This window comes from Gouania willdenowi, chromosome 21 (genome assembly GCF_900634775.1).
Source record: "Gouania willdenowi chromosome 21, fGouWil2.1, whole genome shotgun sequence".
NCBI lineage: Eukaryota > Metazoa > Chordata > Actinopteri > Blenniiformes > Gobiesocidae > Gouania > Gouania willdenowi.
The window spans coordinates 31,427,450-31,447,703 of NC_041064.1; the positions used below are offsets into that span (position 1 = coordinate 31,427,450).

Sequence of the window (20,254 nt, forward strand, 5' to 3'; positions counted from 1 at the left end):
AATTGACACAGCTACCCTTTGCTGCTTTAATTATAATACTTAAATGTATTTTTCATTTTTAAAAATGCTTTCAGCAGAAAAATGTTGTAAAATATGCTAATCAAAAAAAAAAAAAAAAAATAGTTAAAGATATACAGAGGGGCAAAAAAAAAAAAGATGAGAGTCCTGTAATTTTCATCATATACCTCAACTATGAGAGACAAAATTAGAAAAAAAACAAAATCCAGAAAGTCACATTGTAGGATTTTTAATGAAATTATTTGCAAATTATGGTGGAAAATAAGTATTTGGTCAATAACAAAAGTTCATCTCAATACTTTGTAATGTACCCTTTGTTGGAAATGACAGAGGTCAAACGTTTTTTTTAAGTCTTCACAAGGTTTTCACACACTGTTGCTGGTATTTTGGCCCATTCCTCCATGCAGATCTCCTCTAGAGCAGTGATGTTTTGGGGCTGTCGCTGGGCAACACAGACTTTCACTCCCTCCAAAGATTTTCTATGGGGTTGAGATCTGGAAACTGGCTAGGCCACTCCAGGAACTTGAAATGCTTCTTACGAAGCCACTCCTTCGTTGCCCGGGCGGTGTGTTTGGGATCACTGTCGTGCTGAAAGACCCAGCCATGTTTCATCTTTAATGCCCTTGCTGATGGGAAGTTTTCAATCAAAATCTCACAATACATGGCCCCATTCATTCTTTCCTTTACACAGATCAGTCATCCTGGTCCCTTTGCAGAGAAACAGCCCCAAAGCATGATGTTACCATCACCATGCTTTACAGTAGGTATAGTGTTCTTTCTCCTCCAAACACTAAGAGTTGAGTTTTTACTAAAAAGTTCTATTTTGAGAGTCAGGAATCTTGCTTGTTTGTAGGTGACCAAATACTTATTTTACCGAGGGATTTACCAATAAATTCATTAGAAATCCTACAATGTGATTTTCTGGATTTTTTTTCTCATTTTGTCTCATAATTGAGGTATACCTATGATGAAAATTATAGGCCTCACTCATCTTTTTAAGTGGGAGTACTTGCACAATTGGTGGCTGACTGAACACATTTTTGCCCCACTGTACGTAACCCATCAAATAAATGATCTTCAGAAATCACTTCTCATTCCTACTGTAAAGCTTGCACAGAATCAGCTGACTTTGACATTTAGGTTATTATCCCTTTAATGACAGTGTCTCCTTTAAAAAGTAATTCATTCTCCTCTGTTTACAGACAGTTAAATAATAGATATGTTCCTGTCAATGGGAAATGACTACATGTACAAATTAGAACAGTCACATTTGACACGTAACTGTTTAAATTGACAAATAATAGTTGGAATGAATGGAAAACGTCTCCACATCTTTTAGGGATCTGTGCACTCTGGTCTGATTGACTGTGAAGGACATGTGGTTATTTTTAATGCAGGGAATAATAATTTACAGTATTTCAAAGTGTATTAAAAAAAGAAAGCAGAAGCATTGGTTCATTAAGAGTTTTTTATTATTGTTATTATGTACAACTCTAAAAAAATGTAAATACTGACTTTTAAAACACTAAAGTCTGTCCTTGCCTACAATACCCACAATGCACTGCTCGTACCGCCTTAAAAAAGCAGCTTTAATGAAAAAAATCAAACTCACACCCATCAGAGTCTGTACCAGCAGAAGCATCAGCAGGAAGAACCTAAATGTTCCATAAGTGAGCAAATGACCCCGCAGAGGCTAAAGAAAATACAGATATCAAATATTTAGCAAAAAACAAACATTATTTAAATACTGGAGGGCTGAATACTTAAAAAACACTTTCTGCGTCAAAGATAAATAAAAATCTGAGCCAAACAAGATAAAAAGTCCCAAAATGTAGGAACATTTCCTCAGCAGTCTGTTTAAACCTTTTAATAAGCATTTAAAGTGAGCTCAAAAACTCAGAAACACCTGTGAAAAACCTCGTCATGGCTTCATGTGGAGGATGCAAAAAAAAAAAACAAACAACAAAACTCTAACCCAAACTAGACAAAAAACTCATATCATACCAACACTTTGTCAGCAGTTTGTTTAAACTTAATTAACACTAAAGTGACCGAAAAAAATCTGTGAGAAAAATCTGGCTTTTGTGCCAGAAAATTAACAAAAACCCAAAATGTTTCCAGACTGTGTTCCCGTGTGTTCGTTTCTATAGTTTAGGAGTTTGAGGACCAAAGTCTGAACCCTTCCTAGTTTTATCATTTGCAACTTGTGCAAAACTCATTATGGCTTTAAAAAGTATTTTTCTATTTAAAAAAATTACGTAACAGTTCTTTTGTGCTTTAGTCAAGAGAATAAAAAAGTTGATATGGTCAAGTAAGCATTGGCTCCGCCTACATACAGGTAACATACATACAGGTGACCTACATATAAGTAAACGTTAGCTCCGCCTACATACAGGTAAACGTTAGCTCCGCCTACATACAGGTGACCTCAGCCTTGCCTTCATCCTGCTCTTCCAGGTGAGGCAGTGATCCGTATCCAAACAACGGGAATCCCCCGACAGCTCCAGAAGCCTGAAGAAGCTCACCCTGATGGGCGGGGCTGATGACTGAGGGGGCGGAGACTGTTTCGCTGTAAGCCGTCTTAGGCTAAACGAGAACCAAACATGAACAAAACAATATTAGAGAAAGAATAACACTGACAAGAGTCAAAACTTTGGAAAATCAAAAATAAAATAAATTGATTGAAATTGTTTAAAATATGTTTTAGAACATCTCCAAAGTTCAGGTTGAACCTGTATGAAGCTCACTTGTTAACTCACTCAGTGCCATTGACGAGATAATTTGTCATTTAAAATCCGAACGCTCAATGTTAAATAAAACTTGACAATTGCGTTTTTTCACAGAGATTACTAGAATACACCCTGGCAGAGGCCCCTCATCAATATTTAAGCTGTAGTGTGATGTAGCGACCAATGGTGCCCTGAAGATGGCAGCAGTACACCTTTAGATGTGAGATCAGCCACTGATGCTACCATTAGCTAAGGAGGAAGAAGCAGGGACAAAACGGCTGTTTTGCATGACGAAAGCCAATCAGAATCTTTGTTGACGATGACGTCAGGCCATCAACACGGACAGCGGTCTGTTCACCCATTGATCCATGAAGTAGAAGCTGCGTGTGACCACCTGGAGCTGTATGACACAGCTTTTATAACCGGGACTGGACTAGGAAGGATTTGGCGTGGGGGAAAATCAGCAAGGAGGTGGTAGAAGCAGGTAAAAGTTCTCTCTGTAGTTTTCATCTTTTAAAGTCGGCACTGAGCTAGAATAGCATTAGCCTCTAATCACACCGGCTTTTTTCACTGGTGGTTTATCTTTATGAGAGGAGAAAAAGGAGCACAGCTCCTCGCTTCAGCAGGCAGTGAAATTCACCGAGTTGGATGTCTCGCTGGTGTGGGCGGGGCAATGCGAATGGGGACATTTTTTGATCCTGCAGTACGTTTCGTACGGCAGATGCATCCGGTGCCGTAGAAGACGCATTCGGTGTGAACGCAGCATTACACAGAACATGTTTGAACCTAAGTGGATTATTGATCATGTTGCGATGGTGAGATAAAACCATCAACTAACCGGGCCAAACAGTTCATCTCTGCGTGTCGGAAGGAAGAGGAAGTTACATCTGTGTGACTGACGGGGGGAGGAGATAGAAAATACAGTAAGAAAAACAACTGTAAGCCAAATAGCAAAATAATAACAATTTTGCCATCAAAAGCCTCGTCACTGTTGTTTTTTTTTTTTTTTAGAAGGCAACCAATGTTCAGATGGTATAGTTTTCAATAAAGCAAAAAAAAAATTCAAAGTCACTTTTTTAGAAAAAGCCTGTTTTCTCAGCTTTTTGCTCTGAAATTGGTGTTTTGTGTAAAACTTGCTCTATTCAACTGCTTTCTGATAAAAGTACAGACTTTAATCTTTCAGAATCTGGTGTCAGATTTCAGATAGTCATAGTACAAAATATTCTGTGGGTCTTTAAAATGGCTGGCACTGAGGAGGGGTAGTAATTCTGAAAAAGGCTGGCACTGAATGAGTTAATCCCTTAATGCAGGGATGTGTTTTCAAGAATAAATCATAATCTTACCAGAATCCTTAAATGCCGGGAAAAATAATGCTAACTTTTAAAAATGATGTTGACGTGATGTCTCACCTGAGCCCTGAGCTGAGCGCTGCTCTGATCCCTGATTGGTCTCTGCAGGAAAACTACCTGCTTTGTAGCCAGATTCCCATCACTGCAAAAAAAGAAGAAAAAAAAACTAATTAAACACCAAAGACAAAACATGGGTTCAGTTTTGGATAGAACCTGGTAAAACTAACTCATGTTAAGTTACACCAGATGTAGTCAACTGGTCATCGGTCTAATTGTATTAGGCCCCCAAAGTAAACACAGAAAATTATGTTAAAATACACAAAACAACAGCAAGAATACACTAAAATATACAAAAAAAATTCCAATATTACAAAAAAAAAGTAAAAGGCAAAAAAAACACAGAAAATACTCGAGAAACTCACAGTACTACAATCAAACAACATCAGAAAAAAAAAACAAAAAAAACCTCCAAAAAAAAATGCAAAATGACAACACAAATACACAATATGACTCCAACAAAGGAAAATATAGGAAAAATACACATAAGGACAACAGAAATGCACATAATAATAATGATATTATGTGCATGATGAAAGTTAAGCCCTACCTATCATGGCGTACGATGGGCGTGGGCAGTACGCAGGTGAGCAGCCATCCAAACTGAGCGAGCGTGTGCAGCAGCGCTCCGTAGTCCGTCTTCACGTCGGATCCCTGAGGGTAAACACAGGAACGCTCAGTGGTCTGCTGACCTCAGATTGAGGACGACCCCTGACCTCTGACCTCGATGACGGTCCACTGCTCCACTACGATGGAGTCGTTGGCGGGCGGGGAGACGCTCCGCTCCTCAAACACAAACAGACCTTCCAGAGAGCGCGGCACCGGTTCACCTGAAACACACGCATGCGTACGTCAGTGGATGTTTAAGAAGTTTAGGAAAGTTTTTGAACTCACTCAACAATGATTATTATTCTGAACAGTTTACATACAGATGGAACTGAAAATGTTAGGAATACCACATATAGCTGTTAAACTGGGTTTAGACAGGTTTAGTTTAGACAGTCACATTAAACTGGTTCTAAACCTAGTTCAAGAATGGGTTTAAATTATTGTGAGGATTTAGGTTCAGCTTAACACTTGTTTTGAGACTGGGTTTGAATCCATGCTTAATCTGGTTTAAAACTGGTTTTGGGTTCAAATTCAGATCAGTCCTTGAATAAGACTGGGTTTGGGTTTACTTTATATCTTGGTTTACAACTACAGTAGATCTGGATTTAGATGAAGGTTACACCTGGTTTAGAACTAAAGTTCACGTTAAACCTGGTTTAAGACTGTTTAAGGTAAACTTGTACTGCATTCAGGTTAACCTGGTTTCAGACTCTTAAGGTTTAGATTGAATCTGGGTTAGTGGACAGGGTTTGGGTTCAGGTTCCATGCTTCAAACTGGGTTTGGGGATAGATTTAGGTTGTACTTGGTTCGGAACTGTGTTCAAGTTTATATTCCGGTTAAATCTAGATAGGAATTGGGTTCATCTTAATGTTAATCCTAGTTTAAAATCATATTAAAAGGTCGGTTTAGGTTCACCTTAACCTTTGTTTTGAGACTGGGTTTGATTCCATGTTTAATCTGATATAAAACTGCTTTTGGGGTCAATCAGTCCTTGTATAAGACTGGGTATGGTTTTAGGTTCACTTTTTTTTCAAGTCCATGTTATATTATGGTTTATGACTATTTAAGTTTAACTTGCCATGGCTGCTCTCGTTGCCCTGGAGAAGACTAACAACCACTGTATCATCTGCATACTGTAAAATAGACCGATTTTTAAAAGTACTCTGACACATATTTGTGTACAGAATAAAAATCAGAGATGACAGCACACACCTCTGTGGAGATCCAGTGGAAGAGCACACTGTGTTTGATAAAAACCAGAGTGTGTGCATTTGTGAATCTGAAATACAACTGTGAAACAAAGCATGTGCATTTGTGAAAAACCCTGCAAAAGTTAATTAATTATGACACTCTTCTGATTTCATATCCACTCCTCTGTTGGGCCTATAAGCAAACTGTAGTGGGTCAAGAGCATGTTCAGTTTAATTTAAAAGTTCTGATTGCACTCGCCTCTCAAGGGTCTTCATTGGCAGCGAGGTCAGGGCTATGGGTCTAAAATCATTTCAAATGTGGGGACGGTTTGATTTAGGGACCGGGACAAGAACAGCATCCTTCCAGATTTTGGGGACATGCAGTGTTTCTAAAGACTGATTAAAAATATAATTAAAAACTGAGCTCAGTTCTTTTGCACAGAACTTAAGTAAACGACCGCAGATATTGTCTGGACCAGGACCAGCTTTCACAACATCCCTCTGTGTTATGGGAAAGTGTTGATTGTCCTGAAGTTTAAGGCTCAGTTCACGAGTTTCTTTACTAAAACCAAACATATCAAAACAATTATAAAAACAGTTCAGGGCAGTAGCAAAATTATTGTCTGAATTAAAGCTGTTTAAAGTGACCTGTGCGCTAGTATGAGTGTCCTGGATGCCAGCTATGGACCAGGGTGACCCAAGGTTATTAGCAGCCATCTTGTCCTCCAGTTGAGACTTCTAGCTCTGTTTGGCTTTCAATATTTCAGTTTTGAGCTTCTTGGTCGCTAAATGAAAGTCAGATGCAATACCATGCTGGAAAGCAATTTTCTTTTTTAGTATGCTCAACTTGACAGAAGATTTTAACCCTCTTCCTGGGAATAATCATGTCTCTACAAAAGGCAGAATATGAGCAGACAACATCTGTAAATTCATCCAAGTCTTCACAGGACTGCTTGAACACATCCCAGTCTGTGCAGTTAAAACATTCCTGCAGTGAGAGCACAGATTCATCAGACCACACCTTCACCTCCTTGGTCTGTACTTTTTCCCTCTTTAACACAGTCTTGTAGATGGGCAGAAGGTCCACACAGTTATGATCCGCAGAGCCCAAAGGGGGGAGAGGGAGGGATTTAAAAGAGTCTTTAATTGACCCATAACAAAAAATCCAAAGTTTTGTCCCACCTGGTTGGCCAGGAGACATATTGATAAAAGTTTGTTAGGGATTTTTTAAGAGAAACGTGGTCAAAATCACCCATTATGAAGTTAGGAGCGTCAGGTGAAATAGTCTGCAGTCTATGAATGACATCAGAGCTCACAACGTTTGCCTTTGGGTGGATATAAAACCTTTGAGGAAACTCACAGGGCATGTAGAAGGGACGCAGCGACACGGATAGAAGTTCAACATCTGGCGGGCAGATCTGTTCTCTGACAGTCACAGAGCTGCAGTAGCACTTGTTATAGGGACATAGAGATAGACCCGCCTCCTTGGGTGACGTCAGCCTGGCGATCGAGACAAAAGGAGCCCCAAAGCCATCGATGAGAAGTTCCGCATGCTGGTCCAACTCCGTGAGCCACGTCTCCGAGAAGGCCATGATGCAGCAGTTCATGAACTTCTTCTGAAAGCGGACATTCCCCTGAAGTTCATCCATTTTATTCCTCAGGGACTGGGCGTTTCCCAGAATTACTGAGGGCAGAGGGAACCTACTGAACTGCTGCTTCCTTTGGCGCAGCCTGACACCGCCTCTTTTCCCTCGTTTCCTCCTCTTCCTCGTTTGGACGTCTGAGTTACCATGGGAACCATGGTTGAAGTCCTTCAGAATGAACTTAGGCAGCTGTGATGTGACGTGTGTCACACGAGATAAACTCTTCAGTTCAGTTGTAACAGCCGATCTCTGGAGTACACGTACCATGATCCTGCCGGGTTGACAGCCCGGCTGACATCACACGCCAGCGCAAGGTAGAGAAAAAGCCACAGCAGCGCCAGATAAAAAAGATCAATCTCCGTCAGCCGCAGGTGAGTATTTAGAGCAATGTGAACACTGACGGGGGACACGTGAAATGAAATATTATGTCTATAACTTCTGTTCCCTGAAGAAGAGGAATGAGGTACAACACATATAGTATGGGATATCACGTCCCCGCGTGGCCCACTGAAGAAAACCTCTCATCACGCCTTTAAGGCAGATGATCTGTGATGACTTAAGTGAGGCTCCGCCTGCCTCATAAATACGCTGTCATCACAGTCATCCTTCAGTTCAGTAGCCGCTCTTCGCCGAGCCCACCACGTTCCTCTCCTTCAGAGAACAAAAGTTATAGACATAACATTTCGTTCCCTTTCAGAATCAGAATCAGAAGAGCTTTATTGACCAGGTACAGTTTAGAACAATACGAGGAATTTGACTAGGTAGTTGCAGTGAAAGGAGACACATCAACACACCGGAGCAGCCATTTGCGGCGCCCACATATTTAGGTGAAAAAAGGGATCAATAACAGGAGGAGAGGAGGGGTGAGGGGAAAAAAACTGCCAGTTTGAAACTGATTTCCCTAAACAGAGAAAGCAGTGTGAAACCAGGAAAAAAACCGCCTCTGCAAACATAAATGTAAGCATGACACAGTCAAACAACTCGAGACAAGGCATGTAGGAAGGGTTGGGTGGGAGGTTGGCTGGGGGAGGGGGTCAGGTGGGAAGAACAACAGGAGTCCAGCCGTTTGGGGACATGGGCGTGCTGCCAGTCGGCGCTGCAACCACGCCTCCATGCAGCTGCGGATGGGAGGTGGGGAAAGATGGCCGACGAGGCATTTGAAGTTGAAGACCTGTAGCTGCGTTACTGACAACCAGATGACGTGTGGAAAAGTTCAGCATCAACAGTTCCAGGAGGAATGTAGGGAAGGAGCGGGGGGAGGGAGTGGGGGGTAAGAGCCGCCGTCTGCAGAAACTTCCTGGTGATAAGAGTTGAGACAACCTTGGCTTTAGCCTTGGCTGGCTGGGGAGCCGAAAGGGAGATAAGCAATGTGATTTGATACAGGCTATGTTAATTTCCAATAGCCTTCTGTCCTGGGTCTCTCTGCTGTAATCCAATGAGTGGCCTAGTTTCCACTTCCAAGCCGGGTCTCGAACTTCTCCCAGTTGTTATCCATAACGCGTAGACGATCCAAAAGCAGCTCTTGCTTGCTTTTGATATCGATCAACACATGAGTCTGAGTGTTCAGAGCCCTGCTACATCCTTCAGAAATCACTGGCAGCTTTTCCAAAACAGTCGCCAGCGTAGTACGGACTTTTCGATAGATTAGGAAGCCACCAGCTCCGATCAGCAGCATGCCTACTATCATTATTCCAATCATGTAGATGTCCTCCACGTCTTCCACGGAAAGGATGGACAGACACACAACTCGCCACTTGTTCCAAGGGTCAAGTGTGTATCCAGCCGCAAACGTCCCGCTTGGACATGCGGGGTCACCACCCCTGGTTCTTTGCGTCGAAAAAATCTGATCGATAGCACTGAGAGACCAACTAATTAATTCCATTATTCCGGTTTTGGATGAGTTGCAGAGAGAGGCTCTTGTTAGTTTCACAAGACCTGACAAAGCAGCAGCTACAACGGTACAACACATATAGTATGGGACATGTATACACGCCCCGCAGAGCAGCTATGAACCGGAAACCAACCTCTAGCACCTCTAGTGCATGTTATACCCAGTGGAAAGAACCGAATGGGCCACCAAAGGGGCCATTACATCCAGACGGTAAAACCGAACAAAAGTGTGTGGTGATGACCAACTGGCAGCACGACAGATGTCACTTAAAGATACCCCCTTAAACAAAGCCCACGATGTACAGACGCCCCTGGTCGAATGTGCTCTCACAACCTGAGGTAACTGAAGACCCCTGCTGTTGTAGGCTAGGGAGATGGCCTCCACAATCCAATGAGAAAGCTGCTGTTTAGACAGGGCTTTACCCTTAGCTGGATTAGCAAAACACAAACAGCTGGTCATATAAACGCACACTCCTAGTGTGGTCTATGTATTCACGTAGAGCACGTACAGGACACAGGGAAAGTAACCTCTTTTGCTCCTCAGCTGCAAAAGGAGGACGGCAAAAACTCATTAGCTCAAAAATCATGGAGCTATGAGCTGAAGGGATGATCTCAGGCACATATGCCATGTTTGGGCGTAATGTGACCTTGGAACAAGAAAGATGCACTGATAAAGCATGAAGGTCGCCCACTCGCTTAGCGGAGGTCAAAGTGAGAAGTAGTGCAGTCTCATATGAAACACATTTCACATCTGCTGACTCCATAGGCTCAAAAGGGGGGCCACAGAGAGCATCCAGCACTACAGTTAAATCCCATGAGGGGATGATGGATTTCACCACAGGCCTCAGCCGGTGAATTCCCTTTAAAAAACGCATGGCCAGTGGACGCACACCTGGCGTCACTCTATTGAAACCAACATGGCAGGCAGATAGAGCCGCCAAATAAACCTTAATAGTGGAAAAGGACAGACCTCTATCCAACAATTCCTGAAGAAAAGTCAAAACCTCCACAATTGAACATTGAAATGGGAGTACACCTCGGTCCTGACACCATGGCTCGAATGCTCGCCATTTATAAGCATATAAGCCACGAGTGGATGATGGCCTAGCACTCTGGATCATTGCCACCACACTTGGGGGCAGACCCTGAGCCATTAAATTTGAAAACTGCTGACTCGGGGTCAGCGAGCTCTTTTTCATGTTCACTGAATAGCCCAGAACTTGGATATGGGACAGAACAAGAGACAGATCTGCAGCTGACTGCTCTCTAGAACCCACTATCAAAGCTCAGTCGTCCAGATAGGCTAAGACACGCACGCCTTTCTCCCGTATAGGAGCTAACGCCGCCTCAACACATTTGGTAAAGGTGTGAGGGGCGAGCGACAAACCGAACAGAAGCACAAGGTATTCGTAGGCTACACCTTCAAATGGAAATCTTAGAAACTGCCTGTGGTCCGGGTGTATTGCCACATGAAAATAAGCGCTCAGTAGCTGTCTGAGTGTTAGCATCTTGAACCTGTACGTCCGCAGATACCTGTTCAACACTCGCAGGTCTAATAAAAGACAGAGCCTCACTTACGTCATCACAGATCATCTGCCTTAAAGGCGTGATTAGAGGTTTTCTTCAGTGGGCCACACGGGGGCGTGATATCTCATACTATATGTGTTGTACCGAGTGAATCGACTGAAAGGGAACAACGTAGAACATTGAAAAACAAGTTTATAAACTTAAAACACGAACGCTAAACTCTTACTGCCAGTCGCTGCGTGCACCCTCACACAAGCTTACAACTAGGTTTAAACAAACAACCAGGTTTTTAACCATAAACAACCAGGTTTAGATTGAATCTGGATTAGTGGACTGGGTTTGGGTTCAGGTCCATGTTTGGGGAAAGATTTAGGTTAAACTTGGTTCAGAACTGAGTTTAAGTTTATATTCCTGTTAAATCTAGATAGGTATTGGGTTGATCTTAATGTTAATCCTAGCTTAAAATCAGATTAAAAGATTGTAACTGATAATATTGAGGAATCAAACAGTGAAGTATTAGCTCCACTCACCTTTAGGCGTGTCCCAGTAAACAAAAGAATCCACCAATGACCAGCCTCTGCGATAGTAGGCAGCGGTCAGCTCCAGCCAATCGGCCTCCAGCGCGCTGACCACATGACCCTTCCTAAAGACCCGCATTGAGAGCGCCCCCTGGTGGTACTGACAGCCCAGGCAGTCCAGAGGAGTGCAGCCAGGACTCCAGCAGTGGAAGAAAACCAGCAGCCTCAGATCTGAAGCAGGAAAACTACCATCACAACCCTTACTGTCAACATTTTAATAATAATTATAAAATACATGTTGTTAAACATCAACATAATGAAACCAGTGTTCACACTTTGATAGTTTCACAGTAATGTGTGTGTTTGACGTCTGAACCCCAGATAATTTTCATCTGTATTAACCAAAAAAAAACATTCTTCTTCTACAAAACATTACAATGAAACAGCACAAAAGTGTGATTTAGTGGTGAATATTCTAATGTCACAGGTTTACATACTCACTGATATCTGTATGAATTCACACTAGGAATAAGTTTGTGACTAAGTTTCAAAATAATTACTGTCCTAGTTGCATCTCTGAACATGATTGATTTAGAATGTACTAGAAGATACTAGAAGGGTGTTTTTGGATTCAGTTTGATCTGGTTTTCAACAAGGTTACGGATGGTTTATGTTCTCATTCTATATTTATTCTGAGTTTAGGATTAACCTGGTTAAGAATTATGGAATTATGGTTATATTAAGGTTTAATCTGATTTAGAAATGTGTTTATATTAAGGTTTAATCTGGTTTTGGGTTTATATTAAAGTTCACACTTTGATAGTTTCACAGTAATGTGTGTGTTGGACATATGAACCCCAGACAGTTTTCAGACAGTTTAAACTTGGGTTTCCTGAAGCGTTTTCTCTGACATTCTACAACAAATCTGAACACATTCCTAGTGTGCATTCAACAATGTATCAGTGAATTTATTCTCTCAAATATTAGAATGATATTCATTGAATCTGCTTCATTGTACAGGTGACCAGTATGGATTTTTCACCTCCAGTCTAACCTGGGCTGTAGCTCAGCTCAGCTGCCACTCTTTCCTCTGTGGGGTCTCCAAGAGGAGAGCGGCCCCCTCTCTTTGGACTACTGACTCCGCCCACCTGCTGGAGCACAGAACCAACAAACCGAACACCACCACGAGCACTGCTGTTCACCTGTGGAACAAAACCACCAATCAGCAGCTGACGATGTAAGGGTTTCAACTGATGACAAAAGCTAAGCTTAAACTAGTGATAAAACTGGATTTCAACTGGGTTTAAACGAGGAAAAAAGCTGGTTTTAAAATGGGTTTAGAATCATAATAAAACTAGTTTTAAACCTAGTTCAAACTATAAATAAACCAAGATTTAAAATGGGTTTGGACTTAGTTTGAAACGGGGTTTAAACAAATAAACCTGTTTTTATACTGGGCTTCACTGGCGATTAACCTGGTTTTAAACAGGGTTTAAACTGGTTTCAGAATGGGTTTGGGGGCATAATAAAACAAGTTTTAAACCTGGTTTAAACTATAGATAAACCCAGATTGAAACTGGATGTAGACTTAATTTCAAACTAGTTTTAAAGTGGCAAAAAAACTCTTTAAAAGTTAGAACCCCTATAACTCGGACTCTACAATAGCAATAAACCTGTTTGTAGGCATGAAAAAAAACTAAATTTAAACCTGCTTCAAACTATAGATCAACCAAGATTTAAACTAGGTTAAGACTTAGTTTGAAACAGGTTTTAAACTAGCAGAAAAACGGATTTTAAGTTAGAACCCCTATAACTGATATGCTTCACTAGCAATAAAACTCTTTCTAAACTTGCTTTTAAACAAACAATAAGCTTGGTTTATAGTGGATTAAAGTGCGTGATGATGAAGACTCACCCTGTCCAGGAGCGCTCTGACAGTGTTGCTGGTCAGAGAGTCTCCTGGTAACGGCCATTCCTCCACCTTCAGGATGGGAATGCTTTGACTCATGGAACCCATCTTCTTACTGAAACACACACATTACACACTTACCAATCTGAGGTGTAAACTATATCTATGAATACCTCAAAACATCCTCGGCTCGACTGTGGTCATGGAGCATCACATTCATTAAGTCCATGTGCACCACTAATATCGGACGACTACACAGCATCCCACTTTACTTCCTGCAGCCATGAAGAATTTACCAGGCTCACAAAGTCACAAGTTAATGTTCTCATTAATCCATCCATCCATTTTTTTTCTTCTGCTTATCCGTTGCCGGGTCGCGGGGGCAGCATCCTTAGTAGGGAGGCCCAAACTCTCTCCAGCGTGTCCTGGGTCTTTCTCGGGGTCTCTTTGTGGATGGACGTACCCTCAACGTCTCACTAAAAAGGTTCCAACTAATGTATGTATTTACTGTGGAGACACTGGGAGAAATGCAGTGCACCAGTTCATTGTTCTTCTTATTGATCAGTGTGTTTACAGTCCTGATGATGACGATGACAAGAGACTTTAAGTGTGACTCAGTCACACTACAATAATCTGATCAATGATCTGATCAAATCAACCTGTTACATTGTTTACCAATGAAGGCCTTTCAAATTAAAAGTGAACTTTATCATTTTCACGGATTTCAATGCCATTTACAAGCATGGGAAAACTCCATGTTCCGTGATTTCTAGACAGCCCAAAAAATGACATCACCGTCGCCTTTCATTCAGCCCGCCTTCATTCACACATAGGCGCTTTTTGGCTCCTTACGGGCTGTAGGCGTGTCAGCAGCCTGGACCAGAGAATACAAGCAGTAGAGAAGCGTGAAACTGCAGGCGCGCAAAAAAGCGCTGAAGTACAGACAGGAGAATAGAGCCCTAAATGTCTATGAAAGAATATATTAACTATTTCAGCGAACAGATATATATATATCAAGTCTTTAGCGGAAAACCAAAAAAAACAAAAAAAATATTAAAGTATAAGTTTGGGCCTCGTTTTAATATATACATACTGTATGTTTAGTTTCGATAGTATTTTCCTAAATAGAAATATCAATGGCTTCTGCTAAAAACTGTTGGTTTTGTGGGGTAGGACTTGAACCATAGAGAGCAGTGCAGGTGAGTCACACGGTGAGGTGAAGCCAGTTAAGCAGAGTTTCGCGGTCGACCGCATCAAACGCAGCAGGTGAAGTTAGAAGGCCAACCTGGGTCGGGGTCTGGCCAGCACGGCCCTGTAGAGCAGACTGAAGGGGAGGGAGCGGCTCCGACCCACAGACAGGATGATGGGATGCAGAGCAGCCAGAATGAAGCCCTGAGTGTAGTAGGACTGCAGCGCCACAGGAAGCTCAGACAGAGACGACACGTACTGCACTGTAGCACGACTTCCTGCAAAACACACACACACACACACACCCATTAAACTCATGAACACAGTCAGATGTGATTAAATCAGGCACTGATACTGTAAAGGGTCACTTCATGTCATTTCAACTAATGGAAAGTTTGGTTATGATCTGTAGAACCAAGGAGGATAAAAGCACAGTATTTTCTGATTTTTATTTGTCTAATCTATACTATAATGCAACAAAAGTCTGCATGCGTGCGTGTGTTTGTGGAACGAATACTGTATCTCCCAGGTGCGGTGTCTGTTCGATCTGAAACTTTTTCATCGGCTTCCAAATATGTGTGCATCCATTATTTTGGAGGCATTTAGTGTTACAAAACGTTCATTTTAATTTTAAGATTACGGCTCCCTCTCGGTGTTGAACTTCCGGTTCAGGGTCACCGGTTCATGAAGTCATTGTGTCGCCGTTTGTTTGGGTTTAAAAAAGGTCAATATTAAAAATGTTTTTGTACTGCTAAAAATTATTTAAGTTAATATTTCATGGTTATTTAAAATTATTCCCATGATCCCGAACTTCCTTTAAATCGTGGGTCACAGAATAAACTTCTTTCTCCGTCTCCATCACTGTGATATCGTCAGCGTCTCAAACACGGGGCTCTCTGAATAGATCATTTGAAAAAATAAACAAAACTATAATAGAAATGCACAAAAATATACAAAAAGGCTATAAAAAAAACCACACAAAATGACTCCAAAATACATATATTACAGAAAAATAAACCAAACGACAACAAAAATATGAAAATTACTCAAAATACACAAAACTAAATATTTATACAAAAAAATAAACAAAATTACAACAGAAATGCACAAAACTAGACTAAAAAGACATAAATACACAAAATGACTCCAGAATCACACTACAATGGCAACAAAAAACAATAATTATACAAAAAAATGCACAAAAAGACAAAGATACAAAAACGCACATAATGACTCCAAAAAACATACATTACAGAAAAATACACCAAACAAAAAAATATAAAAAATTAGTTAAAAAAAAAACAAACAGTCATTGCCCAATCCCGTTAGATCTTGGAAGCTAAGCAGGTCTGGGCCTGGTTCGTAGTTGGATGGGAGACCACTGAGAATTGCAGGTGCCACAGTGGGGGGCAGTCACGCCAGTGGATGAATGTTGGTGGTGGTCGGAGGGGCCGATGCGCACTTTGGCAGCCTTGCTTCCGTCAGTCTGCCCCAGGGCAGCTGTGGCTACAGTTGGAGTTTACCACCACTAAGTGTGGAATGAAATAATAATGCCTCAATTCTGTAAAGCGACTTTGAGTGTCTATGAGAAAGCGCTATATAAAATTGATGCATTATTATTATTATTATTTATCATGCACATGACCCATAGAATTAAATCAGGGAAATTGCAACCGCAAATAAACCCCTTTATAACACTACAGAGTATGTACACCTCTTTGTACATCCAACCTTCAAACACATACTCATTTGGCCATAATGGACAACTCTACTTAAGCTCCTCCCACTATATGACTACATATTTCTGATGGGCACTGTACTAATACAATGCTTAATGTTACAAACAAAACAAAATATCTTGGGCATATATTGACAGACTGAATGATGACATTAACTGATGATGCTGACATAAACAGACAATGTAGAACGTTGTATGTCCAGGCAAACACGCTGGTGCGTAAATTTGGATTTTGTACGGACAAAGTGAAAATAATGTTGTTCAAATCATATTGTACACCTCTGTACATAGTGCACCTTTGGTCAAACTATAAACATTGAACTTTGCAAAGGTTGCAGGTGGCCTATAGTGGTGCTCTGCGTGTGCTTCTCAGAAGGCCAAGATGGTCCAGTGCAAGTGAGATGTTTGTCACTGCTGGAATAAAACACGCGGCAATTAACCCACACTGGGGATGCTTATTTACAGTATATATGCTGTTTGAATAAGTTGGTGAATACAGTAATTGGGTTCCTGGTTGTCATGGTTGATGTCCCCTATAGTGCTATTTGCTATCAGTCGAGGATGTGAAGGCGCTGGTATAGCCGTCTTTTTAAAGAGCCTGTGTAATTGTTATTTCTTGTATTTTTGTTGGTGTTTGTTATATTGTGTCCCTCCATCTATTTGGACCTCATGTTTGTAATAAAGTTGAATTGAATTGAAATGGCCCACGCACCTCCCCACAGGTCAAAAGTCTGGGTGTCATCCTCAACAGCACTCCATCTTACAAATCCCACGTCAATAATATCACCAGGTACGCATATTTCCACCTCCGTAACATTAATCACCTCCGCTCCTCCTTCACCCCTCACACTGCTGCTATTCTTGTCCACAATCTCATCACTACCCTCCAACAATTCCCTTCTCTTTGGTCTCCCCAGTAAATCCCTCCATGAACTCCAGTTAGTCCAGAACTCAGCTGCCCGCATCATCACCAAAACCCCCTCTACCTCCCACATCACTCCTGTTCTCCACTTCAAGATTCTTCTGTGAACTTTTAAAGCCATTCACCACACTGCCCCCCCCTTACCTGACTGATCTCATCCACGTCTACACTCCATCTCGCTCCCTCAGATCATATTCTTCCATTCATCTGTCCACTCCACCAGCTCGCCTTACCACCATGGGGAGCAGAGCTTTCACCGCTCTGGAGCTCACTTCCTCTGGAGCTCAGGAACATGGATTAATTCTCACAATTTAAAGCCGGACTCAAAACCCACCTTTTTAAAACAGCATTTCCCACCTGACCCTTCCTGCTCTGTCTCTGTGTTTTAGCTTCACTTTTACTGATGTTTTTATACTGTTTTAACTCACATTTTATTGTGGTTTTATACTGTGCTGTTGTGGTTTTCATATGTTAAGTGACCTTGGGTGATCTGAAAGGCGCTGATATTATTATTATTATTAGTATTATTAATTGTTCTGTGATTATTCAATAGGCACACTGTAATTCTTCTGTTTGATCAGATGAATACATTTTAAGATATTGCCAATTTAGAGGTGGGTACGTGTTACTGACAGTATACCCCGAGATTTCAATTTCTTTGAAAAATGGTAAAATGATCCTTAAGAGAACTGACAGGTTCTTAATATAACACGTTTTAGTGTGTAAGCCATAGACCTGTAACACGGTTCCCCAGTTTTGCGTTTCATTGTACATGACAGCTAGAATGTCAATGCCAATTACAATTAATTAATTACCCATTATGCGATTACAATTATAATTGACCTCAACCCTGCCTGTTACCATAAACCAGGGGTCCCCAATCCTGGTCCTCAAGGGCCCCTATCCAGCATGTGTTAGATGTTTCCCTCTTCCAACACACATGATTCAAATGATTAACTCATCATCAAGCTCTGCAGAAGCCTGATAATGATCCTGGTCATTTCAATCAGGTGGCTCCAAACTAGGGTTGGAAATGTTGCTAAAGGGGAATCCACGAAAGTGAAGCTTAGCAGGGATGTTAAACACAGTTGGGGGTCATTCTGTCTTAAACAACCACATTACATGCAAGTAAATTTAGAATATCTCTGCTATTCCTCAATCAAATGCACAAGGCACACTGCGTACTACAGTGTATTAAGGCCACACCCCTTGTTATTTAATTTTCAAATTTAGGGAGCCAGGCAGACGAGTAATATTTTACTCAGCATTGATGTTTTTGGTTTGAAGGAATTGATCAAAAGTTCAATGAAATAGTGTGAAGAAAAACTAAATCCCGAGGTCACATTAAAGCTGGAAAAAGATGTGAAATTATTTATCTTGGTGTCATTATTTTACATCATAAAAACCTGGCATTTGAACAGGGATGTGTAGACTTTATATCCACTGTACATACTGTACATATCCTGTTACATCCTGATTATTGATATTTCTAAACAGATATTCAATATATCTTTATTTTCATGCTTTACATAACCTTATTTTTTACAAATATATCCTCTGTTGCAGTTTTATATTGTAATTTATATTTCTGAACTAATTAAATTAAATTTAAATTAACTTTATCTGTATAGCGCAAATTACATCTCAATGCGCTTATCAAAATACATTTTTACATGTAACTATGTAATGTATGTTATCATGTATCATAAATAAAATTTTATTTTATCAAACTTTTTTGCACTGCATTCTGTTTTTAGGAATGAATGAACTTGTTTTTGTTTTTTGGTCAGCAGGAGGTTAATGACTCCTGTGTAGTGTGTGTGTGTGTGTGTGTGTGTGTGTGTGTGTGTGTGTGTGTGTTTGACATTCCTCAGTAAAACCCCCACATTCTCATGGCCACTCAGATCACGGAGCGTCTCACGTCCACGTTCAGTTTGTTTTTAACCGTTTCCTTGAGGAAAAAAAACATCACATCCTGTTGTTTGAACTCGTTTCCATGGATTTTACCACTAAACCTTTGCAGTTTTTAGGCCGTGCTACGGTTTAAGATCAGGTTTTACTCCATGTTGTAGTTTGACTGAGGCTCTCTCCTCGTTTTATCCTTTTTTGCACCTCATAAAAACAAGCATTTCCTTCACCCCCCCTTAGTTCTCCCTCACAGAGGCCCCACTGTTCTCCTGTTTGTCTGTTTTTAACTCCAATCCTTCTCATCATGGCCCAATAAAATATACAAAGTTAATGACAGCGTTTGCTTAAAAATGACAGGTTGATAAATAATAGATCTGTTCCTGTCAAAACGATAGGACAGAATACACAAACTAGACTCAAATCATACTTAAGGCACATTTAACATGTTTCTGTTTCACTGGAACGATGAGAACTGCAACGAAAGACATTTCTGGAGCTGAAAAACGTTTCCTCCACGTCTTTCTAAACTTTTTCTGTCTGTGCAGCGGCCGTTTCATATTCTTTCTAAATGCGCTCATGTTTATGGCGTCTTTACAGGCTATGGATTGATTTATTTGTGACATAATGCAGAGTAGTATATCATCTTGACTGTTAGCCTTTTTTTTGTTTGTTTGTTTTCTTTTATTTGCTTCTTGTCTATTGTATGTACTAAAATATGTGAGAAAATTTAATAAAGATAATGTATTAAAAAGAATATCAATAGGATTATCCTGTTATATCCCGATTTTTGACAATTCTAAAGAAATGTTTTTCATTATCTCTTTATTTTCATGCTTTCTACAATTTTTCAAACCTGAATATTTTCTCTGTAGTAGTTTTATATTGTATATATAACAAATGACATTTCTGAAGCTGAAAAACATCTCGTCCACATCTTTCTGAGCTTTTTCTGATCGTGTGCAGCGGCCCTTTCATATTCTCATGTTTATGGCGTCTTTCCAGGATTTTGATTTATTTATCTATCTCAAACATAAAAAACAATATAAAGCATTTGAAAA

At 40.7% G+C, this 20,254-nt stretch overlaps 1 protein-coding gene across 1 annotated transcript in view; it reads right to left on the reverse strand.

Moving 5' to 3' along the window:
* Nucleotides 1–1,472: 1,472 nt before the first annotated feature.
* Nucleotides 1,473–20,254, reverse strand: part of rftn2 (raftlin family member 2) — a 32,862-nt gene continuing 14,080 nt past the window's right edge. The window contains exons 2-9 of the mRNA XM_028436180.1: nucleotides 14,726–14,906; nucleotides 13,447–13,555; nucleotides 12,586–12,733; nucleotides 11,544–11,762; nucleotides 4,877–4,983; nucleotides 4,704–4,807; nucleotides 4,157–4,238; nucleotides 1,473–2,604 (exon numbers count right to left, since the gene is read on the reverse strand). Of these exons, the coding sequence (XP_028291981.1) occupies nucleotides 2,431–2,604; nucleotides 4,157–4,238; nucleotides 4,704–4,807; nucleotides 4,877–4,983; nucleotides 11,544–11,762; nucleotides 12,586–12,733; nucleotides 13,447–13,555; nucleotides 14,726–14,906 (1,124 nt within the window). The 3' untranslated portion in view covers nucleotides 1,473–2,430. The remainder of the gene's footprint in view (nucleotides 2,605–4,156; nucleotides 4,239–4,703; nucleotides 4,808–4,876; nucleotides 4,984–11,543; nucleotides 11,763–12,585; nucleotides 12,734–13,446; nucleotides 13,556–14,725; nucleotides 14,907–20,254) is intronic.